The following is a 23,399-nucleotide window of genomic DNA, read 5'->3' on the forward strand; positions in this document are numbered from 1 at the left end:
CTCATCTCACAGTTATCTCACAACCGTAATTTTGCAGGAAGCAGTTAAGATATGTTCAGGAAAACCATGTTTTTTGCCAGCATTGCTGTCATTTCTTTTCTACTGCTTAGCAGACATCTTATACTCCCTTACATGTATGACGCAGAGCAGCCTACTTTTGTCTAACAAAACCCACCCACAAGGCATTTTCCTCCCCCATACTATCTCATTATACCATAAAACATTTGTTGAAAGGTGGGATGCCTTTCTCCTTTGCAATCAGGCAGTGTCTCTGTATACCCTATTGGGGGTTAAGCTTCCTGCCCCATGACATGTTCACAACAGCATCTTATCAGCTCACCATGCTGGTTTTTTTTTTTAATTAATTAATTTATTTATTTATTATTATCTTTTTTTGAAAAAGAGCTACAATGGTATAAGATCTACTGTGGATTTACTGAGTAGATTACTGCTTCAGAATTCCAGGATCCCAGGTATGATTCTGAGCCAAAATAAACTGACACTAGTATGTGTATGTGTGTGAGTCCTGTGGTGAGGTATCTCATTCAGGGTGTATTCCCACCTGGTGTCCAGTGTTCTTGGGATTCTGGGATAAGCTCCAGATCAGCCATGACAATGAACAGAATTGTACCCACTCACTATGTGATCAGTTTGTCACAGAAAAATCATATAATATTATTCACATTTCCCAGCCTTTTTGAAGTCAAATCATCAATCCAGCATTTGGTTATCACTGATTCAGTGGTGTTTTATGTTGCAGATATTCTATCACTGTTACCCTTTGACACTTGGTTAGGGTCAACGCTTGATGTAGATAGGATCACAGCAAAGGTCAGAGGTCAGAAGACAAAGGGCAGAAAGTCAGGATTTAGAAAGATTTGAGTAATTCAAGTTATGAGACCCCTGGACCTTATTACAATCCAAATGAGCAATTCTCTAGCAGAACTTGCATTGAGTTGCATTTCAACAGCAAATTAGGCAGTCACATTGGACACTGGGCTTTTTCATTTTAACTGAAACTGACTGTGAGAATAATCAAATACAATAAAAGACAAATCACATTTAAACTGGCACATGAGTCAGAATGGGAGATATATTAAAAGAATGTCAAAATCATTTTATCATGAATAAATTTCTACTTAAATGCCTTTGAAAAGAATCATGTAGTTCTGTGGGTTATTCTTTTTATTCTCTTAACATTTGTATGTGCTTCTATACTATAGCTCAAATCTCCATTTTAGTACATGAAAACTGTACAAAGACTATTTCTTATTTATGCAGATCTAGCTATATGGTTTGTTGACACATGACCGTCACACCCACATGTTAGGCTTTTCCGCATTGTTGCCACAAGATTGCATAGGATGTGTTTGTATGCTGCAGCATTGCAATTTTCTTTCACTGAAACTAAGAGCCCTAAACCTGTTCTGTTATGACTAAGTCTCTGTGCACAAATCCAGGGCTGGAAATATATGGCTTGCCAAGCCTAGAGTAGAGGAAATTGAGCAGTCAGTGCCCAATTCTCAGCCCGAGTGAATCTCTACCCGATCTCCTCACCCAACATCAGTGCCTGATCTAATTAATGCTCTTTTATCCGAATGAACAAAAATCAGCACATCCATGCCAACATCTAGTAGAAAGCCTTCCGAAAATGATGGTTACTTTTGTCCGTACACAACCGATCTTACTTCAAGTTTGTCTTATCCATGAGCTAATAGACTTGGTGGACATTACAATGTCAAGAGTACAAGTCAAAGAAATGTTTGGAATCTATGTTGGAGTATCAGAAACTGTTGCATGTCCATATTTGGTAGCTGGAAGCAACATTCTGAATTTTTCAGGATGCCCTTTTTCCCCATGAGAAGGTCAAAAGTAGTAACAACATTCCCAGTGGCATTTGAATTTATTCCATAGCAATGCTCAGTGCTCATGTCTAATGACTAATGTCTTTAGACAACCGATTATTGCCTAATGCTTTTTAAAATTAAGCCCTTTCATTTTAGGTCTCAAGCTATTAAGTTGTGACTTATGAATCATTTTCAGGCATTTTTTTCACTTAATTTAGTTAATTTCCAGATCTTGAAAAAAGCTAGGCATCAGAGCATAGGAGACATCTGCTGTTATCAATCTCCTTTTTTGTTGTATCACACAAATCAAGGCTCACTCAGAAGCTGCAGTATACAGAGGCTTACTGTGTTTTTTTCTCTAGCTCTCACTCAAAACTTGGTGTCTGGATCTCAGTTTGAGCCAGACACCTGTCATCTGGCTTAGCTATGGAGCTAAGCTATGTTCTCTTAGAGCTGAGAAAATATTGTGGAATTGGCTCAAGAAGTTATGTCTTTGCTTTTAGTCAATATCCACAGCATTGCTGAAGTTTAACTGTTCCTGCTTGGTGTCATCTGATTTGTAAGGAGACACAGAATATGCAGCAGCACTTGGTGTGCCCACCGAGCATATAAACATGCAGTGTTTAGAGTAACTTGTCCGAGTCATCTCACTGTCATCAGGCTTGTTTATCTAAACACACTTAGAAGGTTCTTACGTCAAAGCCATAAAATTTTATTTTATTTACTCTTGCGTAATAGGGGTCTATAATTTACTGTTACATCCAACGCAATCCCATGCACTTAAATTTAACTGTAGATTTACTGTTACAGTGATAAAGTCTAATTCTTAAAGACCCCCAATAATCAGATATATCAGATTACTTGGCATGATTCTTTGTTAAACATACTGCAATTAACCCAGAGTCTAAAAAATGTCAATGAAAGCCAGTGAGTGAACATGAACATTTACTCTGGGAAATAGTGTGCTTTTAAACAAGTTATTTTAATCCCATGACTTTTAAAGTGTTTAAAGTTTTGCAGTCAGAAATTAAAATTCTGCATAACATGAAGTCATGTTTGAACCTGAGGACAGCATACAGGAACACGTTGTGCAAATCGCTTCGCGTAATTTGTTTGAGTAAATGATTAAAGCTACATGTTTGCATTAACTAATATCAGGGTCATGCTGATTGAAGCTGTATGCAAAGTGTAGTGACGTTCTTTAATTGTCTAGTTTTTAAACGGTCAATTTGTAGAGCATCGTCTTCATATAATCTTCATCATATAATCGTCTGTTGTAATCTTCATAGACTACTGAAATGGCTTAAACGAAACAGGCTTAAATTCAGTGATGACCTTTGCGAGTTTGAGCTATGCAATTAGAGAGCTATACAAAGAAATTGCATGTCATGTTTAAACCTAGAAAAAATGAGTCACTTCCATAAACAGCCTTATTGTGCAGTTTCTGCACGTACGCCCCAAGGTGTCCTTAACAAAAGAGTGAGTATTAATTAAGAATGCCTGAGTGTAGCAGTGGGTCTGTGAGAACAAGATACAATGTGAAGAGAAAAACAAAAATAGGGTTGTACTGGTAAAGGAGGACTTTACTGCCCTCTTCATTAGAAAACACATCAATCTTTCTGTGACTTTGCTTTCCAAATATACAGTACAGCAGTGGTTGCAAGGGCTTCTATAGTTAACTCCGATTTTTCATATTCTATATACAGTCATGTAAGGAAGTTAGCTCACAGTTTAATTACTAATATTACAAAAATATATGACAAACAGTAAATATCTCATGCATATGTGATATAATGTTGAGACAGACATTCGTGGTTTAAGGGCATTCATGTGTCAGAGTTGTGGAATGAGCCTGAGAATTCCCCTGTCTAGTTCTGGGGGGTCTGAAAATGTTCCTGTGTGAATAAAGACCATTGAATATGGATTTTCAGTTGCATAAGTGGTCTGTTATACTGTATCTTCAAATCAACAGTGTTCACTGTCAGTAACTAGCACATTTCATTCATATATACATCTTGTCAGCTTTTTTTTTTAATATATTTTAAGACTTGGAAAAAGTGTATAATTCCCTAAAGTGCACTCATTGTCAAGTGATAACTGCGTTAAAGCCGAAACTGTGAGATTCTCAACAGATCTCTTCTGGTGGGGTGGAAAGTAATGGTCATCTAGAATGTTCTCCAGTGTCATTTATATAAGCAGAAGCACAGTAACAAGAGCAATATTATAAATAACTCCAAATGCAAAACAGATGCCACTAGTTTCATTCTGCACTTTGATTCTAGCTGGCACTTTCTAATTTTGAAAGGAATCTCATTTAAAAATGAGCAAAACGTGTATAAATATTTATGAAATTGACAATAATTTTGTAAAATAAGTATGTGTAACAATATGTAACAATGGAGATGGATTAGATTTTCCTTTGGACTTTTTAATGCTTTGATCAATTTATTATTATGAAATCTATTCCTTGTTCTTCAGCATAGCCAACAAGAACTAAATTTCTTGGGACCCAAATGTCCACCAGTCGCTCCCTTTTATAATGTCCAATTAGCTGGGTCTTGTGCAGGTTCTCCATGTTCGTCTGCATATGGGTTGGCTATTTAACTTGTTTGTGTACCTGCGTAGATTCTGGTAAACTTGGTTAAACAAAGAGACAAACATGCAGGATTCACAGAGACATTTTCACTGATTATGAAGTGTGTTTGTGAATGTTCATGGACAATGTGGTCAGGAAAAATAGTTTTAGCCATAATATTATGTAAAGATTTTTATTGTTCTTTTTCCACCACTGGAGCTGAGGTTTTTTCTATTGTACCTTTTTTATGGACTGTAACAATATATTGTTTTATTTTTGTTTATAACCTGACAATTGGTCAGACAGTCACCAGTTTTTAAGTACATCTTATTGTATTGTGATTACTTTTTGTCAAAATAGTCTGAAAGTTCTGAACTATTACATTGAGAAGCATCTGAAGAATTCAGTGTTGTTATTTATCTTCTTGTTTATCTGACTCTGATTTCTGACCCCTTTGAGCTTTAGAGGCCACCTACTGCCAACTATTGACCTTCTCTTAATGACTGAATATGTGCTATTGCAGAGACTTCAAATTCTTTTTTTTTCTATCAGGGCATTACACATGTTTTTACTGAACATCCAACTGACATTATATTTAAGCAATTGACACATTTAGCACAATAAAGAGTTCTGGGATATCATCCATCACCTTTTCACAATTGAGAAATGAACAGATGTGTACAGATGTGAAAAGATTCCAAAAGAGGCACTTCAGACTAAAGATGTCAGGCCTAAAACTGCCTGTTTGGGCATGGCATGACTCTGCTGGAATATTATTTATGAAATATTACGTTTATTAAAGTACTATTAGAGTTTATTGCACCGAATAATTAACCCAACCACATACATGCATACGAGGACGCTTAGTTTCACACCTATTTTCACATAACCCAAAACTTTACATAGGTAAGAGCCAAACAGTAGCTGATATAAGGTGATCAATGGTTCTGTCAGGGAACGTAGTATTGTGCATAGGGTGGGAAATGTGATTATTTTTACCTTTACCATTATCTACAGTATTCAGGTTTTCAGCAATAAAGTTGGTCACTTTTTTCTTCATTGTTTGGGTTTCCAAACTGTGTACCTTTTGTCCTGTGGTTTAGTCTTTCAACTTTTCCACATGACAGAACAATGTCCCCCGGATATCCCGCACATGTTTTTGTAAGATGACTAGTTCGCAAATCAAGATTCCACAGATTAATTTTTGTCCTGTCTAGGGATAGTTGGCATTAACAAACAAAAAAAAACTTGCCCTTGATGCGTCAGTTATGTTACAGTTATTTGCTCTACTCAAGCAGAAGCAGAAATAGCAGAAACACACAAATTCATCAGCATGTTTCAAGAATAAGATTCAGGACATTGCGTTACTTAGAGACTTAAATATCTGTTTTGTGCTTTGGAGACTGTAAATGGAACTCTTTGTGGTGTAGGCTGGATGTCTCAATGTGGCCTTTGTATGTTTTACATCCAAAATCTCATGTCTGTGTAACAAGACTGAATTCCTGCTATTCATATTTCCATTTCTTTGCAGTGCAAGAATAAAAGCCACCAGTTTTCTTCTTGTCTTTTATGGAGAAACAGGATGCACAAACTGACATATAGCTCCATGGAGGGTCATGTCTTAGAATGAAGCCTCCAAGGATGTGAAAGGACTTATAGGTCTTATTGTGAATGACTACTTACACATATGGGGACCAAGATACAACATTAACTTGTTGAAAATAGGTTACAGAATAATTTGATGACCGCATAATTAGTCAATAGGGTATCAAATAATTAATTAGTCTATTTAATAACTAACAACAGTCTAGTATGTTGTGTACAAATTCAACTGAGTTTACAAAGTAGGTAAATAAGTCAATGTGGTCATCACAAAAGGGATCTACTCTTAAATAAAAAAGGTCAGACAATGTTTATGTTGCAATACAAAATGTAAAGAATAACTAACTACAGAATGTCAGAGAAGACTTCATATATAGGGGACTATGTGTGTCAGCACCAAGTTGGTTGTGCCCTGGTCAGTTGTGCCTTGGTCATGTTTGTGCACATCTACTGCTGTTTTCTCCAGAATATTTTCAGCCGTTTTGAATTTGTTAACAAGTTTGGTTAGCACTGGCATGTGTTATGTGCTGTCCATGTTTCTTGTCCTTGCAACAGCTTTCCAATCCAGCCAGAAGAAAGATTTCAATATGTTCTTATTTTGTGCCATAATATGAGTATGAAGTGCTGCAAATGACCATATTGAAATCTGCCTCAGAATGTACCAGTGATAGTGAGGGGCAAATCTATTTATAACAAACTAAATAACTTTAAATATTTTGTTGAGATTTTATTTAATTTTAAAATTTTAATTTTTTAAGTATTTTTTAAGTGTGTTTTGACCCTTTCCCCCCCCAAATTGAATATGCTCATAAATGGGTGTAGTAGTGGAGTCTTACCCATAGGCTTCATTAGTGTGTGGTAAACAGTGTTTATTGCCTTACAAACTAATGATTGTGTATTGTTTTTTCTTTTCTAGGGTGGTAAGAAGCATGGTGAGATATGCGGGGGCAGAGACTGCAGTGGCGGTTGTAAGTGCTATCCTGAGAAAGGTGGAAGGGTAAGTTCTTGACTTAATGGGCTGTCCAACCATCCACTATCCATCATTGCTATCTCTATTAACTTAGCCTTAGCCTAAATTATTAGGAAACAATATGAGAGGATAATGTTTTGGGTTTTTCTTCTTTCATTTATTTTTTTACAACACCACAAAAGACTAACACCAAAAGACTAGTTCCTATACACTTGACCTCAACCACATAATTCATAGCAAATTGTAGAACCATTTAAATACCTATCCTTATACACCTCACACTTACACACCCTCTCATTTTGACCTCAAAGGTCACGGATCAGTTACATACAGCTTTTTTTGGTCTGATGTCTCTCACACCTGTCTTTGTATGTTTTCATGTTTCCAACTTTCTGCTGTGTCCAAGGTTCATAAGGTCAACTACAAAGATGAGTGGGAGACATTTCAAAGAAGCTGACCAAATGTTTTAAGAACAAACACGTGGGAAAAGACACAACAATATGCATTAATGAAATAACAGGAGAGCAAATCTATATAAGCCTCAATAATAACCATTAAATTTGTAGAAACATTTGTTATACGGACTTCCATGGAGAATATGACTCAGTTATGGCAAAAATGTGTAGAGTATTTCTGCCTTTGGTCTCAACTTTTGGGATTTTATATTTGGGAATTAATTTGTGGACTGGTAAAGTACAAACATAGAACTTGATCTGACAGATATTTTCAATAATTATGAAAATCTGATATTTAATAGTCACAGAGCTCATGAACTGATTTTTTCCATCACTAGAACTACAGCAAAGTTGCATATAAGTGTACTGTTTGTACAACATAGGGCTGACCTTATGCTTACTGTGCTGAAAGGAAGTCTTTTAAGGAGGAGTAAAGGGAGAGAGAGGAAACATTCCACAGCAAACGCCAGGATGCAATGGCCTCTTGTGCATGGGTCAAGTCGTCAGCACTATCGTTCTTCCTTGTCCTGTACCGGAAAGGGAAAGAAGGTTTGATTGTTTTTTAGAGTTGTGCATTAAGTGCATTAAGTTTGGCTTGCTCTGGAGGAATTTCCTAAAAATGTTTTACTGGTTTATTGGATCTATAAACATCCCAAAATTAAAAGGTCATTTGCTTCCTTTTAATTGTTTTGGCTTGTTTATTCACCTCTTTTTTTTTCATTGTTTATGTATCCTGTTCCTTCTATATCTTATAGCTTTGTGTAGCATCCATATTCCAACATCCAAATCCACATCCTGCCATCCATGTATCTATCCATAAATACTGTCTTTAGGGGAAACTGGAGCCTCACAGATGTTTGGGCTCATCTTACATTCCTCTTATGGTCCCTGTGATATTTGGCAGTTTAAGACTCGCGTGTTGTTTTTGTAGAACAAGACCGAGACATGAAACCTGTGGTCTTTGCAGAATATAATTTTTAAATTCTATAGAATTTAATAGGATGTGGGCTATATTTACTGCCAAGATTTTATGTCTATCAAATACAGACTTAGAGTCTGTCCATTATATTTTACAGCAGAAAATAGGAGACGCATACTGGCAGAAGATGTAAGATTTTACATAGTTGTTTCTAGTAGCTTTTGGTGAAAATGTAGCAAAATATTTATTTCCCCAGTGGTTAACATGTTGTACATCTTTCAGTATTCACAGATGTTTGACCAGGCAGATTTACAAGTGAATTTAAATGATTCCTTGAGATTGTTCACATATTCATCAGCTTAACATCTGCAATAAAACCTCTCTCAATTCTATTATCCAATAACAAATGTTAACGGCTCCCAGAAAACAGAAGGCCGAAATTGTAAAATGTAGATGTGAAATGAAGCCATAGTTTACAGAAAACAACATAGTAGACAAACAGAGGCATTGCACAGGAATTTCAAGCAAGGATGCCAGACTGTTTAGAAGAATTGTTCATTTTATGTGTTTACTTTATACAAGCACAATGACACCACCTCATTCAGCTCTATTTTGTGTTGTTCCATACCCTAGTGGTTTGTCCACTGTTGTACAGTTAAAGCAGCTTGTATAAAAGACCAATATTCTATAGGATGATCAATTGTGGGATTTGTGTTCTCCCAGAGAGTCTCTCGGATCTTTCATAAATGATTGTTCTATTAGCTCTTTATATGTTTAATCAGTAATAGAGAGGTAGAAACAGATGATAGTAAGCAAATATAGTGTATCAAAAAGAGAATATAGCTATGAAGAATGTCTGTACTCGCTTAATCCAGTGTGGGCAAATGCAGTGCACAGTACTCCTGGAAAAGGAAGTGACAAACGGATGTTCAGCACAATGAGTGCTATCAGATATCATTTTGGGAAAAAACACACTAAAGCCTTTTTTTTTTCACAAAATACATGACCAGGGTCACTTATAATTGGAACTATTTCCATAAGTAAATACATGAAGCGTTCATTTAGGACTCTATGGAATGTCACATACGACCCTAACACTCCAGCAGAGAATATAATAACTGACTGTGATACCACCATTTACTGCCGAGTGGAAAGATCAGATAAACTTGGAGTCCTTTTTTCTGTCTCCTTGATTATGACCATGGAAGTCCCTGTTTCCTCATTTTGAAAGCTGACCTGTATTATAACTTATGGCTTGAATGGAATTTCTTCCACCTGCAATTGAGATTTAATAGTCTTTGTTTTTAGCTGATGATTTGTTTAGGATGTTAAACAAATCTGTATCAGGATGTTGTTTTTATCAAAATGTGCTGTTATAGGAAACTAGTCAACAACCGATTTTTTTACTATTCTAAACCAGTCTAAATGGATTCTTTATGAATAACATTGCATCCTGAATCTTTTTTATTCCTCATATACCAAAGCAAAAATTCTTTATTAAATATCATTATCATAGTTACATATAATTTGGTGGCTCATTAATGAGAAATAAGATAAATATCTGTTAATAATGTATAACAGTCATTTCCTCACCAGCTTCTCTATTAGAGGTTGAAGTTACCAAGACAAATATTGTATATGAAACTGAAAAATACCAAGCTCATATTCCTGAACACTTTTTGGTGGTCAACTACATGAAGGTAGTTCAACATACATGCCAATATAAAAGTCACAGATATAATACTTTTTTTCATTCTATGTTCGACATGAACATTCAATTATCATTAACTTCACCTGTATCTGCATGATTTTAATTAATTCATTTATTATTCTCATTTATTTATTTATTTATTTATTTATTTATTTATTTATTTATTTATTTATTTATTTTTGCGTTGCTCTTGTGTATCATGATTCACAAATTAGGTAAATGCATGAAAGTTAGAGTGTACAGGTATTCCTAATAAAGTGGGTGTGTATAATTAGTGTGTATGGTGTATGGTTAGTGTATAATTTCCCAACAATAAGGATCACGTCCATAATCTTCAGCCCTACCTGGACTGGTTGTGGGAAATATGAAACCCAAACATTTCACTCAAAACTTGAACTGAAGCGGAACTATGATATCATGTATAAGATTATGGCAGGTTCCAACCCTGATATTTTAATTTACTTCCATTATGAAACTTGAACTGGTTTACTTCTAGACTACCAGATTTAGGAGAACAGCTACAAAGAGAGTTAAAGTTGCAGGGATGTGTCCTGTCAGAGATCACTAGCTTGTTAAAGCTCCTATATGGACACAAGAAATTCCTCAAGTTGCAGGTATAAAAAGCTCATCAGGTGACATCCTGAGTGGCATACCTTGACCTCACCACAGTACAGAAGAGAGATCTTTTTTTTTTACAAGCAGTGGAGATTTTAACCCTGGTTTATGCTAATACCATTTATTAAACATTTATACACTTGCATATTTTAACATGTATTAACATGAAGAATTCCTATTAGTCTGCGTCAATGGTATACTAGAATTGGTAACATTTCCGTCAGCTTCTTTGTCCCCAAATTGCTCAGTTCAAATATCAAGATCACAAGATTTTCCCTTATTAAGCTCTTGTATAAATTACATGTTTTGGGTGAAAGAAGCTCTTCTCTTTCTTCCTCTACAGATTCCTCTGCAGCCATTGCAAGGCCTTTCAGCATTACATTTTGGTGTTTAAAAGACAAGAAGGCTTTTGTATGTGTAATACACAAGCTGTGATTAGAGATAAATAAGAATATGAAATTTCCCCATGGATATTTAGGATGCTCTAAACAGCTCTTAATTTGTCTTTTGGGAAGAAGACAGATAGCCTCAGATACTTGAGGCTTTCATCTTGTGCCATAATGTCTAGCTGGGAATATAACATGTAAACAGAACAATTAAGTGTCAAAGGGCTGTTAATTCAACAGGAATGCGTACACATAAAACCAAGGAGCTGTCTTAAAAATTTGTAGAGAAAGAACAATTTAACCAAGGTGTGGGACACATGGCCTGATGTGAGATGCTGACTTTTTCATTGAAGTCATGGAAACTCTTGGAATGAATTTAATGAGCTTTTATTAGTGGGAATGAAATGTAGGTAAATTCAGACTGGGCATATTAGGTCTGCTATGCTGCTGCTGCTGCTTGGCGAGTACGAAGACATGCCTGTTGAACCTGCAGACATATAGAGATCTTAGAGAGGAATGTGCCGCTGCTGCAGGGTAATGTAGGAGGAGATCTAAACAGGTGATGCTGGAGAAGAGGAGGGTAAGATGAAAAATCTCTTGCTGAATGCAGGGGTTAAGCCCAGGAGTTTAGTCTGGATAAGATAGGATTTATGTGGATAGAGGAACATAGCCAATAGGCCATGGCTTCAATGTGTAGAGACCAATCTTCATAAAGATAGAATTTCTAGGCTAAACTCGACATTTACTGCATTTAAAGCATTATGTTCCTAATTTGCTAAGAGCCAAAATAACAAGCAGTCATTTCTGTGTGCATAATATAATGTTCTTGAGTCAAACACGAGCTCAGCAACTCTTAAAGTCTTAATATATTATAGTACAGTGGTACATTAAGTTTCAAAGGGCTTTGGACAAATTGCTTCCTCAAATGGTGGCCAATCTTCTGGTGATTTGTAAACAATAACTGCATACATTACTCCAAGTAATAAGTAATTGTATTGCAAATTGTATTGCAGCTATGTTGCAAATTTTAAATAAATTTTAAATATAAATAGTGTCTTCAGTTAAAAATGGTAATTTGGAAATTTCTTGTAATTTGCATAATTGAAGAGAAACCTGTTAAATTAAATGTTTTACACATGACTGAGATTCTCCTCAAATCCTATATATTCTCTAGAAGTCACTGTAGTCATTAGTATTTGTCAAGATTTCACCAGCAGTAATATTGTAAAGTAATAGCAAGCACAGCTTTGATTTCAGTAAGTAAACCTCAGTACGTGTGTAAGACTGACTTCAGCAAAGAAGAGGAAAATATGAGTCATGGCTCTCTGTCAAGTTTAGTGTAATCATCCAGAAGCATAACAGTCAGAAACATTCTGTGTTCCTGTTGATTAATTACATTTATTTTCTATAGCTGAGGGCTTTAAACATGTTAGCCTAATAGCTACCACATTTTTTGGCACCATTGAGACCTGTTTGTTTTGTTTGTATTAAGATGTTGCATTATTTTACATTGTCTTGGTTCAAAGAGTTTGTGTATCCATAGTATTAATTTGACCTATAAAGATATATTTAGAAAATTAGCTATAGGAAATATTATGTCTGATCAAGTGGATCTTTCAAGTTTCCTTGTTTTTCACCTTGTGGTTGCATTCCAATGGCCTATAAATGAGCTCAGCTCCAAGTCAAAACAAAGCTGCTCTATTCTGCATCTTTTGCATAAAATTCAACACATAAGGCAGGAAAGGTTGGAGGATATATGTAGGAAAATTCTTGTCAGTGTTGTGTGAACGCTGCATTGTGGGAATCTTAACATTATGTATTACCTCTTTAAAACAGAAAGTCAGAGATGCAGAAATTCATTTTGATGGAATATTATTACACTGTCAAGAACTATCAACTGAAATCAAAGGAGAATTTTCGTCTTCTTGTCTTTTTCAAAACATCACAGACATGATGCATGTTTTTCTATGTTCCCTGACAGCACTCTGAAGTTTCACTATTCACTCAGGGCTCCCTTATTATCTCATGCAATATGACTGTCATTCTTATTCAATCATGTTACTTATAGTTCAAATTCAAATTTATTTGTATAGCACTTTTAACAATTGACATTGTCTCAAAGCAGCTTTACAGAACAAAAACATAGTACAAAAGATTAATATAAAGAATAATATAAAAATCAATATAATACAAAAATTCAAGACTAATATTAGATAGATTTAAATGTGTTTGTATTTATCCCCAGTGGGCAAGCCTGAGGTGACTCATTCGACTGTGGCAAAGAAAAACTCCCTTGGCTGGTAAAGGGAGAAACCTTGTGAGGAACCAGACTCAAAGTGGAACCCATCCTCATTTGGGTGACACTGGAGGTGTGAAAATATACAGTCTTTGAGGACAGACTGCCAGACTGTATATTTTTACACCTCCAGTGATATGAAGCCAACCTCCTCATCACTGAGATGAGGCCAACCATGTGCGGATCCTGAAGCATCTAGAGATTTACCAGCTCCAGTTAGACAGTGTGTACAGTCTAACTGGAGCTGGTAAATCTCTAGATGCCTCGGATATGCACATAGTTGGCCTCATCTCAGTGAAGGTCCAAATCTTCAAGTGATAGTAATTATTCTCACAGCAATCAGGCATACAGAGTTTGTACGTCTTATTAAAGTTCCAGCTTAGCTGTGAAAATCCATCAATTATTACTACATTCATTAAAGCATACACAACATTATTTCAGAAATATTAAAACTGAAAAAAAAAAAAAATTCTCAGTGCCCTTTGCTCCAAACCACAAGATATGTGATTTTATCCCTCCAACATGTGTTCATCCATTCTTTAAAATTGCTCTGTAGTCAGAATATATAGATAAATCATATCAGATAGTTAAAAAAATTGTACATGGGAAACATAACCACTACACCAGGTTTAACCTCACTAAACCATATGTTTCCCATCACATGCATGCTGTGCTCTCCAGGGCTAGCCCTGCACCAGTTTCACTCAAGTCTACACAGGGCCTTTGGTGGAACATTCATTTTCTGACAAGCGCATCTTTTCTGGAGGAACGATTGAAACGACAAGGTAATTTGTGCACTGCTGTTACTGATTTGAAACAGTGTGTTACACCATACTGGCGATAGACAGAGCAATATCAGTTCAAGTGTGCAAGCTTTAGTGATTTACACCAGAAGGCACATCCTGGCAGACATTAAGCTTGCCCACATTTGAATCCATGCCCAGATTTTTGAATTAGTCTGCTAATGCACGCTGGCTTTAGAACAGCTGGACTGGGAGAGGGTGTCAGGTGTCATGAGAAAGTGAGAGTTTCTGAACATAGTTGCTCACTGCACAGGATTTGATTGATTTTGAATTGAAATGCAATGTTTCCATGCTTTATTGAGATTCCTAGCCTGATGTTTATTGGATAGCTTTTCCAGTTTGACCTCTGTTTGTTTAATTACTTTAATTATCGCTATGACTGGCTAAGTTTGTTTCCTTTGGCTTGTCTGGATTTGTTACTGGATTTGCCTCTCTGTTTATTGTGTGCAGTAAATCTTTTCATTTGGATCCAAACCTATGTAAGATTCATGAAAAAATCTTTCACCCGATGATGCCATATGCAATTCTTTATGAGTTTGATTAATTTTTTTTCTTGTGTAAAAGAAGCGCTAATAAACAACGATTTCAGTTTATGTTAGGATATGAGCTAATGAGTAAACAATACACTCAGTGATTAGTTAGATTGTGTAGCTTTTTTCCCTCGTATTGTAGTCCCCTCCTGTATGTTCATTCACACTACAGCTGGGCCATGTCTCCACTCTGTGCAAGACCTCAGACAGTCCATTCCTGAATTCTGAGGCAACTACACAGGTGGCTGGCCCCAAAGACCTCTGGGAAACTGGAGGAATTAGCCAGGACACAAACATTCAGATTCACACATATGCATGTGAGCACATAATCCTACACATAGACTTTCCACTCTTATCTTATCCCCACCCACTTTCTTATTCTTTCCCAGGACATTTACATTAATCTTTAGATCATTAGTTTTAAATTTACTAACACAAACGGAGTGGATTGAAATGCTTGTTAAATGTGCTTGAAAAATTTATAATATAAAAAGCTTCGGTTGGATTAGACTTTATAGGTCTGAGCACAGTCATCCCTGTCAGAGGTCTGAGGCACATGGTTTTGCACGGGTTTGGTTGACTAATTATGGCCAAGTCTAAACATAATAAGAGCAGCATAAACACCAGCTCACAGTGTAGAGAATACATGCCCTGGAGAGCAAAAGAATTCAGCTTTAAAAGTCAAGCAAAGATCCAGTGCAGTGCTGAAAAATGAGCTGTGCACAAACATTGTCTGCTCTATCATCCTACACCACTGTTTATTTCTAAAGGCTTCGCTGCCATGATTATATTAATTCATAAGACTTTATTTTCCATATTTTGAAACCAAGTAATTTCTAAAAACATTTAATACATATACAGTTGTTTCCAGTGCTCCTGGAATAGGCTTTAGATCCAACACAAGCATGTATAAAGCCGTTAATGAAGATGAAGGAATTGACGAATGAATACGTTACGATGTGTTGAGGACAGTACAGTATTAGGAATCCAAGATATATACTTCATTTTTTAACCAGAAGATAAATGTTCCAGTGAGAAAATGTTTGTGGTTTTGTGTGGGATGTTGATTTTCACTCAACAAAATCACTACAGAAAGAACACATAGCTGTGTCTCATCCAATCCTTTAGATCATAGGTTTGTTAGCACATCTAGAAATGGTGCCAAAATACAACCCATTCTTTTATAAAGTAGCCACCTGTGAACAGTTTATAAGTAGATCATTAGGTGCTTATTCTCATGTTTATTTTATTGTTGAGTGTAAAAAAAAATACTCTGGAACAACTGTATTTTTGATGGAAATGTTCCTATGAGGGTGTCGATTTTAAAGCATAGGTCCAAGTGAACAGAACCAGTGCGGAAAAAGAAACTTTTTACCTATTCACCTATACACATTTGTACAGTGGATGTCCTGCCAGAGTGATCTAAGTGCAACACAATTCTCAGAAGGAAAACATTAGAAGACACCCACGTGTTGCCCGCCATCCTGTCCCATATCCTCATTTTTCCTGTTTAGATTCAAGACATCCCAAATGAGAGATATCTGTTACTAAATTAACAATGCAAACCATGACTGTTACTCTTCTCCCTTTGCCTATCCTGTATCTTGTAAATAATTCATTGGGAAAAAACAGCAAGGAAAAAGTCTGGGCGGATGATTAGCTCATCTGTGACAAATACCCCCCTCCAGAACACAAATGTATTTACAGTAGATTGTCACAAATAACAGGGATCATTTATGGCACAAAATCAGTCTTAGACTAAATAAAAAAGAGTGCCTTTAAGGGGAGGGTAAAACCAACTTTAGTCCACAACTGGAGTTTCTCTAAAAATATCACATGCAGATGTAAAACGTTTTCCTGCTCCACATGATCCCATGGTGTATATGCTTATGAACTTGTCTTCATGATGAGGATCCGTGTAAATATGACCATACATCCAAGGCTTTGCACACAGATACAAACATTGCAGATATGAATGCTTAGACAAGCATTTCTTCTTTTCAGTAATAGATTTCATTGTGGCTCAGACTGAAATATTACATATTTCAGAATGAAAAGCAAGAGCACTAAGAGTCCGAGTTCTTACATCCCGCCATTCCCAATCATATTTTAATCGTGTCCATGTAAAGATATAGGAACCAGCTGTCTGTTGAGATTCAAATTAATTGTGAACTGAGATGACTTTCTAAACATCTAGCCTAACACACTGATCCCTGGGCTCCAGGCCCAAAATATTTTTTTTTAATGATAGATGTTAAAGGTCAGATTTGAGAGATATGGGAAATGTCCCATAATTTTAGGTTATAAAGTTTTTCCTAATATTGCCCATGAGAGATCAGTGCCCTCCTAGGCAACATCAAACCAGATTTAAATTCATATTGTATGTTTTATATCTGACATTGTTTGTTTAAAGATTTCTGTTGAAACTCAAATTACTGTAGTTCATTTTTAGGTCTTTTGGGGAAAAAAATATGCAAAAATGAAACAGCTGTAGTTTTAGCAGAGATGTCCAATTCCATATGTCTCCTGTCCCAATGTATAGCATTAGTCAGCTCCTGATATGGATATTCTGATTGTTTTAAACTGCTGTGCAACTGTGTCGACCTGAACAGGGTTGAATGTGACTGTATATGGGTTTTTGTGTGTGTCTTAGCCTCCGCTTGTCTGTTTCACACATTTATGCAGCTCTGGACTTCCTCACACTCCATTTCTCCCTCTTCTTCTATTGCTGTCTTGCTTTTTGTCTCTGCAGCTCTGTGTTTATTGGCACCCAGTGGGTCTCTGAACAAACTGAAGCTGTAGTTTACCATTTAAAGACAAAGTCGGGGAGCTAGACAGCTCTCAGGGCATTCTCAGAGCCAACTCTCATTATAGGCAAATGAGCACAGGATGTCTACTGGTTCAGTTATTTGTGGTACTCGTAGCTTCTGCATGTGTGCCAATTTATGGATATTTTTGGAACCAAATTACATTTTCATTTAAAAAAAACTAATGCTTGGAACTTTTCATTTATAACCAATTTACTGATAGTAAACATTTGGAGAAGTACTTTAATTAGTATCTGCTAACATTGTCATGACAGTGCACATTTCTTACAATGCATGACATTGCTGCTTGCTGTTTGCTTCAAATGACTCTTGACTTGCTGTGTCTCCTAAGACAAGAGCAAGTTTATTATCTGAAGAATGTAAAGGCCAAGTTAGGGTCAAGTAAATGCCAGACTAATGGAGACTTTTAGATAAGAATGTCACATATTTCTTTTGTTTACCACACATCAGTTTTATAAACATTTAAGTTCCATAATGTATTATATAATTGCCATTGATCATGTAGAGATGGTAAAAGAGATTCTTTATGAGTTTTTTAGTCTGCTTTTCCAATGCTTTAGAACTCAGGTTCCCAACCCTGGTCCTTTTGTCTGGCACATTGATGTGTTTTTCCTGCTCCCAACATACCCTGCCGTAACGGCCAGAAATAAGCTAGTTAGTTGAATTAATTGTGTAGGGAGCAGGGAGCAGGCTTGGTTATCCAGAATCAGGGTTGGAAACCAGTAGTTTAGACTTTCTACCGAACTAGTTATGCTAGAATGAATGCTGACGTGATCACACTGGAACATGTGTAAAGTTTAGTTAGTAGTTGAGTAGTAGAGAGTTAATAAAGAAATATGTGCATATTTGTATTTAGATTTCATTGGACGTTAACTATATGTACATTCAGAACGTAAGAACCACTTAGACATTTGGACACTGTTTTGCATACACTATGTGCTGCAAAATCTGACAAAATCAACTCAATTAAAATTCAAACTTAAGCCTTTTTACTTCGTAAAACAGTAACTTGAGCTGGATTACATTCAGTGTCAGAGTCTAATTGTTGATATAGCAACTATTCCGTCCATGTGACTGTAAATATAGTGGGTTCCAAATTTCTGAGAGCATTAAAGATAATGCTTCTATTTTTTATTCATTTCTAATTTAATGCAATACTTTTCATTACAAAGGCTATTGCTGAAAACAGCTTGATTTTACTCAAAACATTATTTTACATGTTTACATGAATTTTAGAGATTAATATCTTAATCTTTGTCCCCATTGTTTTCTTTTTTCTTCTTCTTCTTCTTTTTTTTTTTGCTGTAATGCACTTGAGCTGGTATGGACACCACAAGTTTGTACAAGTTCTTAAGTGTTGTCTAAACTTATGCTTCAATAGATGACATTAGGCATGACAAAAATCTGACCTTTGGTACAAATCATTTAACATGGTCAATATCACATATTTGCTTACATTTAAACAGGGATTTGGAAATAGTTTATAATCTTAAATGTTGATTTTTGAACTTGATATTTCAAACAATCACTTCTTAAACCTTATTTTAAACGGGAAAAAGTCAAATATTAAACAATTTTGTCACAGACCTTTGGACCCTATAGTACATACACACGTGGACCCTTTGGTACCCTTTGGTCAATGAAAGAAAAACTCACAATGGTCACAGAAAAAACTTTAATCTGACAAAAGTAATAATAAATAAAAATTCTATGAATGTTAACCAATGAAAGTCAGACATTGCTTTTCAACCACGCTTCAACGGAATTATTAAAAAAATAAACTCATGGAACAGGCCTGGACAAAAATGATGGTACCCCTAGAAAAGACTGAAAATAATGTGACCAAAGGGACCATGTTAATTCAAGGTGTGTCCACTAATTAGCATCACAGGTGACTGTGATATATACACTATATGCTGTATAGGGCTACAGGTAGTCACTGTGTTGTCTGGTGACATGGTGTGTACCACACTCAACATGGACCAGAGGAAGCGAAGGAAAGAGTTGTCTCAGGAGATTATAAAGAACATTATAGACAAGCATGATAAAGGTAAAGGCTATAAGACCATCACCAAGCAGCTAGATGTTCCTGTGACTACAGTTGCACATATTATTCAGAAATTTAAGATCCATGGGGCTGTAGCCAACCTCCCTGCAGCAGGAGGAAAATTGATGACAAATAAAAGAGACGGATAATCCGAATGGTAACAAAAGAGCCCAGAAAGACTTCTAAAGAGATCCAAGGTGAACTTCATGCTCAAGGAACATCAGTGTCAGATCGCACCATCCGTCGTTGTTTGAGCCAAAGTGGACTACATGGGAGATGACCAAGGAGGACGCAAATCATAAAAAAGCTAGACTGGAATATGCCAAACTACATGTTGACAAGCCACAAAGCTTCTGGGAGAATGTCCTATGGACAGATGAGACAAAAATGGAACTTTTTGTCAAGGCACATCATGTTCACAGACGGAAAAATGAAGCATATCAAGAAAAGAACACTGTCCCTATTGTGAAACATGGAGGAGGCTCTGTTATGTTCTGGGGCTGCTTTGCTGCATCTGGCACAGGGTGTCTTGAATCTTCCACCAGCTTTGGTGTAAATGAAAGTAACAGTAGGTGCACAAGCAGGCAACAGCAAGGCAACCCATCAAAAGGGAACTGTTTTGTAAGTGGTGGCTACAGACAATTGCTCTCTCCTTGTCCTTCCTGAATGGGTTGTCTCTAGTTTTGTATTTTGTTAGGGCCCTTGTCACTGCTTGAAGCAGGAGGCAGTACCTCAACCTACAGTAGGTTGTACAGGTGTTGATGACGCATCCTTATGTGCTGTCGCAAGGAGGTTTGGTGTGTCTCCCAGCACAGATTCAAGAGATACCAGGATATTTGTTGTTACACGAGGAGAGCTGAACAGGGCCTTAGAAGGACAAAAAGCCAACAACAGGACTGGTATCTACTCATCAGGAGGAACATGAGGAGAACTGACAGAGCACTACAACAGGACCTCCAGCATGAATGTTCTTGAGCAAACTGTAAAAAAAAAGGCTCCATGAGGATAGCATGAAGGCCCGATACTGGGACTTGTGCTAATAACCCAGCAGCATGCAGCTCAATTGACATTTGCCAGAGAACACCCTCAGAGTGTGCATTCAGTTACAGAAAGCTCCTAGTTTTCTTTGTTAAAAGCAGATTGAAAAGCAGATTTCTTTAGAGTAATAAAATAGTTCAATTTGAGACCCTTCATTGTTTTATAAAATGGGCCACAGACTGCAGATTTCCAAGATTTTTCTAATTTCTAAATTTATGTTTAATGTCTTAAATGTACACACTTAGGAAGTTTGGTTCTTCAGTTAGTATGACTGCAAGAAGAACACATTCGGAAAGCTAGAACTATCTAAAGAACTCCTGAACCTCTTTGATATGGGAGTATATTATCTCAGATTGTTCTAGATTGTCTCTTTGATGTTTTTACTCTGATAAACACTGCAAGCTGTCAGCATGTCTGTCAGAATTTTATTACCTTAACGCAGACTACCGGCTCTACTTGCGTGTCACCCTCCCCACACACTAACACTGTGCTCATCACATAGTAAAAAAACAACATGCATCAAATAGATTTACAGTCCAAATGTTCTCTGTTTTTCTCTTGCTATTCCTCTCTCTCTGTCTCTGCTTCTCCATTTTTTCCCCTTCAGTTTCCCACGCCAGTGCTGTGGAGCTCTGGGACAGCATGTGTGTCTGGGTGGGGGCGTAAGGAACATACAGGCCAGCTTTGGGGTTTTAGATCAGCTCCTATGACTAATAGGATCCGGGACTAAGGCACACAATACTACCGCTTGGATCTCTGCCCTGGAACAGACTACGGCTCTCACACATGTGTGGCAGGGAGATCTGGAATTTGCATGGATTTCGTAGAACCTGTTCTTCACATTAATGGAATGCACATTGACGTGTTACATCTGCTGCACTGGGATGAAGTGTACATATGGAAACTCACTAGAGATTGATTAATTCTAACATAATTAAGTAAAATCAAACTTAATTACTGTGCAGAACGAATGAAAGTCTGTTTAACACTGCTGCTGTGCATTTACTGTATAGCTTAAAGAAAACAGTTAGGTTTAGTAACACTTAATTTTAACACAATATATATGCAAGTAATACATACGTATAATATAATGTATTAATATTTCGCTTAGTTTTTAATATTTCATTAGTTTCACACTTCCTCTGCTACCTCCACTTCTCAGCATCTTACACAAAGATGAGCTATAGAGGTGCAATTTTGCTGTCAGGGCATTTGATAGAATGTGAAGATTAGTTTTTTGTTTGTTCTTGATTTGTTTTTTAACTGTTTTTATTTTTTCTCTGTAGCACATATGATATTGAGGGGAAACAATTTTATGAAAGTTGTAGTGCATTATGGACTTGAAACACTTTAGAAATTCGAAACTATATATGAAGCTACCTGTCTGGCACATTGTGACATGCAAAAAAATGCTATCATATTAATGTCTGGATACTAATGCCTACGCTGTTATGCACACCAGTTTATGCAGCCACCAGAAGCTTTGCTACTATAACTGTCTGTTAATACCATTCCTAACTATTACCAATCACCTCCTCCTCTACACTCCAGCTTCCTTCTGGAGGCCTGTCATGATTTTTTTTTTCTATTTTTTTCCTTAGACAAATTCCAGGTAATTGCTATAATGGAATAAGACTTAAGAGAATGATGATTACTGGTAGCACACAATGAAAAGCGTGACTTGGGAGTCACGACAACCTGGGAGTAAGAGCAAGACAAATCAGTTAACAGAATCAACAGGTAATGAGAAAAAAGAGGAAAGAGGGAGAGACCAGAGGAGGTCATGGGGTGAGATGGTGAAAAACAGGAGATTTATGTGAAGAGGAAAGAACAACATAAGGCTGAGGAAGAGAGTGAGAGGAACAGGAAATGGTTTGTGATTGTTTTGCTCATTTCTCTAAATTTGAGAGCACTGAGAGTTTAACCTGACCATGATGATATATGCTGTATACTTACAGCCTTTCACCAGCTTTGATTTGAGTAATCACCTCATCACGTACCCTCTTTAGGAGTTCTGTTTGTATTTTCTATAGGGTTTAAGTGCCATACAGTAGCCTACTCCCTTCCTTTGCTTTTGTGTTAAGGTTAAGGCTGTTTCTTTGCTTTCCTGCTCATTCCACAGGGACTGGACATGCCATAATCAATGTGTCATTTTAATCATTTTCTTTCTCCTCACATCCACTCAGATCACTAATCAGGTCTGTGTTTCAGATGGATATCTGCAACGATAAAACCTCATTATCAAAGTACTGAAATTAAAAAAGGCATTTAACCTCTTTCTGTTTGAAATGTCCTCTTTGTATTCAAATGGTCTTCATGGTATTCAGATTCCTACAAGTTCACACACAGGTTCGCACACACATACAGTACACACACTGGTACCTGTACACACCCATCCTGTCAGGTTTCAGACCATTTGTTTCATATTGAACAATTGAACATTTGTTTCATATTGAACCTCTCTTGTATAATGTCTTTTCCTTTGCTGTTTTATTCACCTACACTATTCTGTCTTCGGCTAAAACTATCAGCTCCACTCCACATGTAAAACATTTTTATCCCACTTAACTATATTTGTTAGCATCAATATCCTTTTGTCTATTTTTCACTCTGTGTTGTGACTAACTTGGGAGCAATCATAAAGCCTCTTTACACTACCTCAGTTGTTTTCATTTCTCTGCCTCTTGCCTTTGTCTTGGTTGAGGGCTTGAAATCTACTGCACCTGATAGTGTTGACAGCCGTCCACATGGAATGGGCTGCATACCACATCTCCCAC

The 23,399-nt window shown here is 36.6% G+C and overlaps 1 protein-coding gene across 1 annotated transcript in view; it reads left to right on the plus strand.

Moving 5' to 3' along the window:
* Nucleotides 1–23,399, plus strand: part of col4a2 (collagen, type IV, alpha 2) — a 60,570-nt gene that overhangs the window by 13,865 nt on the left and 23,306 nt on the right. The window contains exon 4 of the mRNA XM_060876253.1: nucleotides 6,941–7,021. Coding sequence (XP_060732236.1) covers nucleotides 6,941–7,021 — 81 coding nt within the window. The remainder of the gene's footprint in view (nucleotides 1–6,940; nucleotides 7,022–23,399) is intronic.

Source organism: Tachysurus vachellii, chromosome 8, assembly GCF_030014155.1.
Source record: "Tachysurus vachellii isolate PV-2020 chromosome 8, HZAU_Pvac_v1, whole genome shotgun sequence".
In the NCBI taxonomy this organism is placed as follows: domain Eukaryota; kingdom Metazoa; phylum Chordata; class Actinopteri; order Siluriformes; family Bagridae; genus Tachysurus; species Tachysurus vachellii.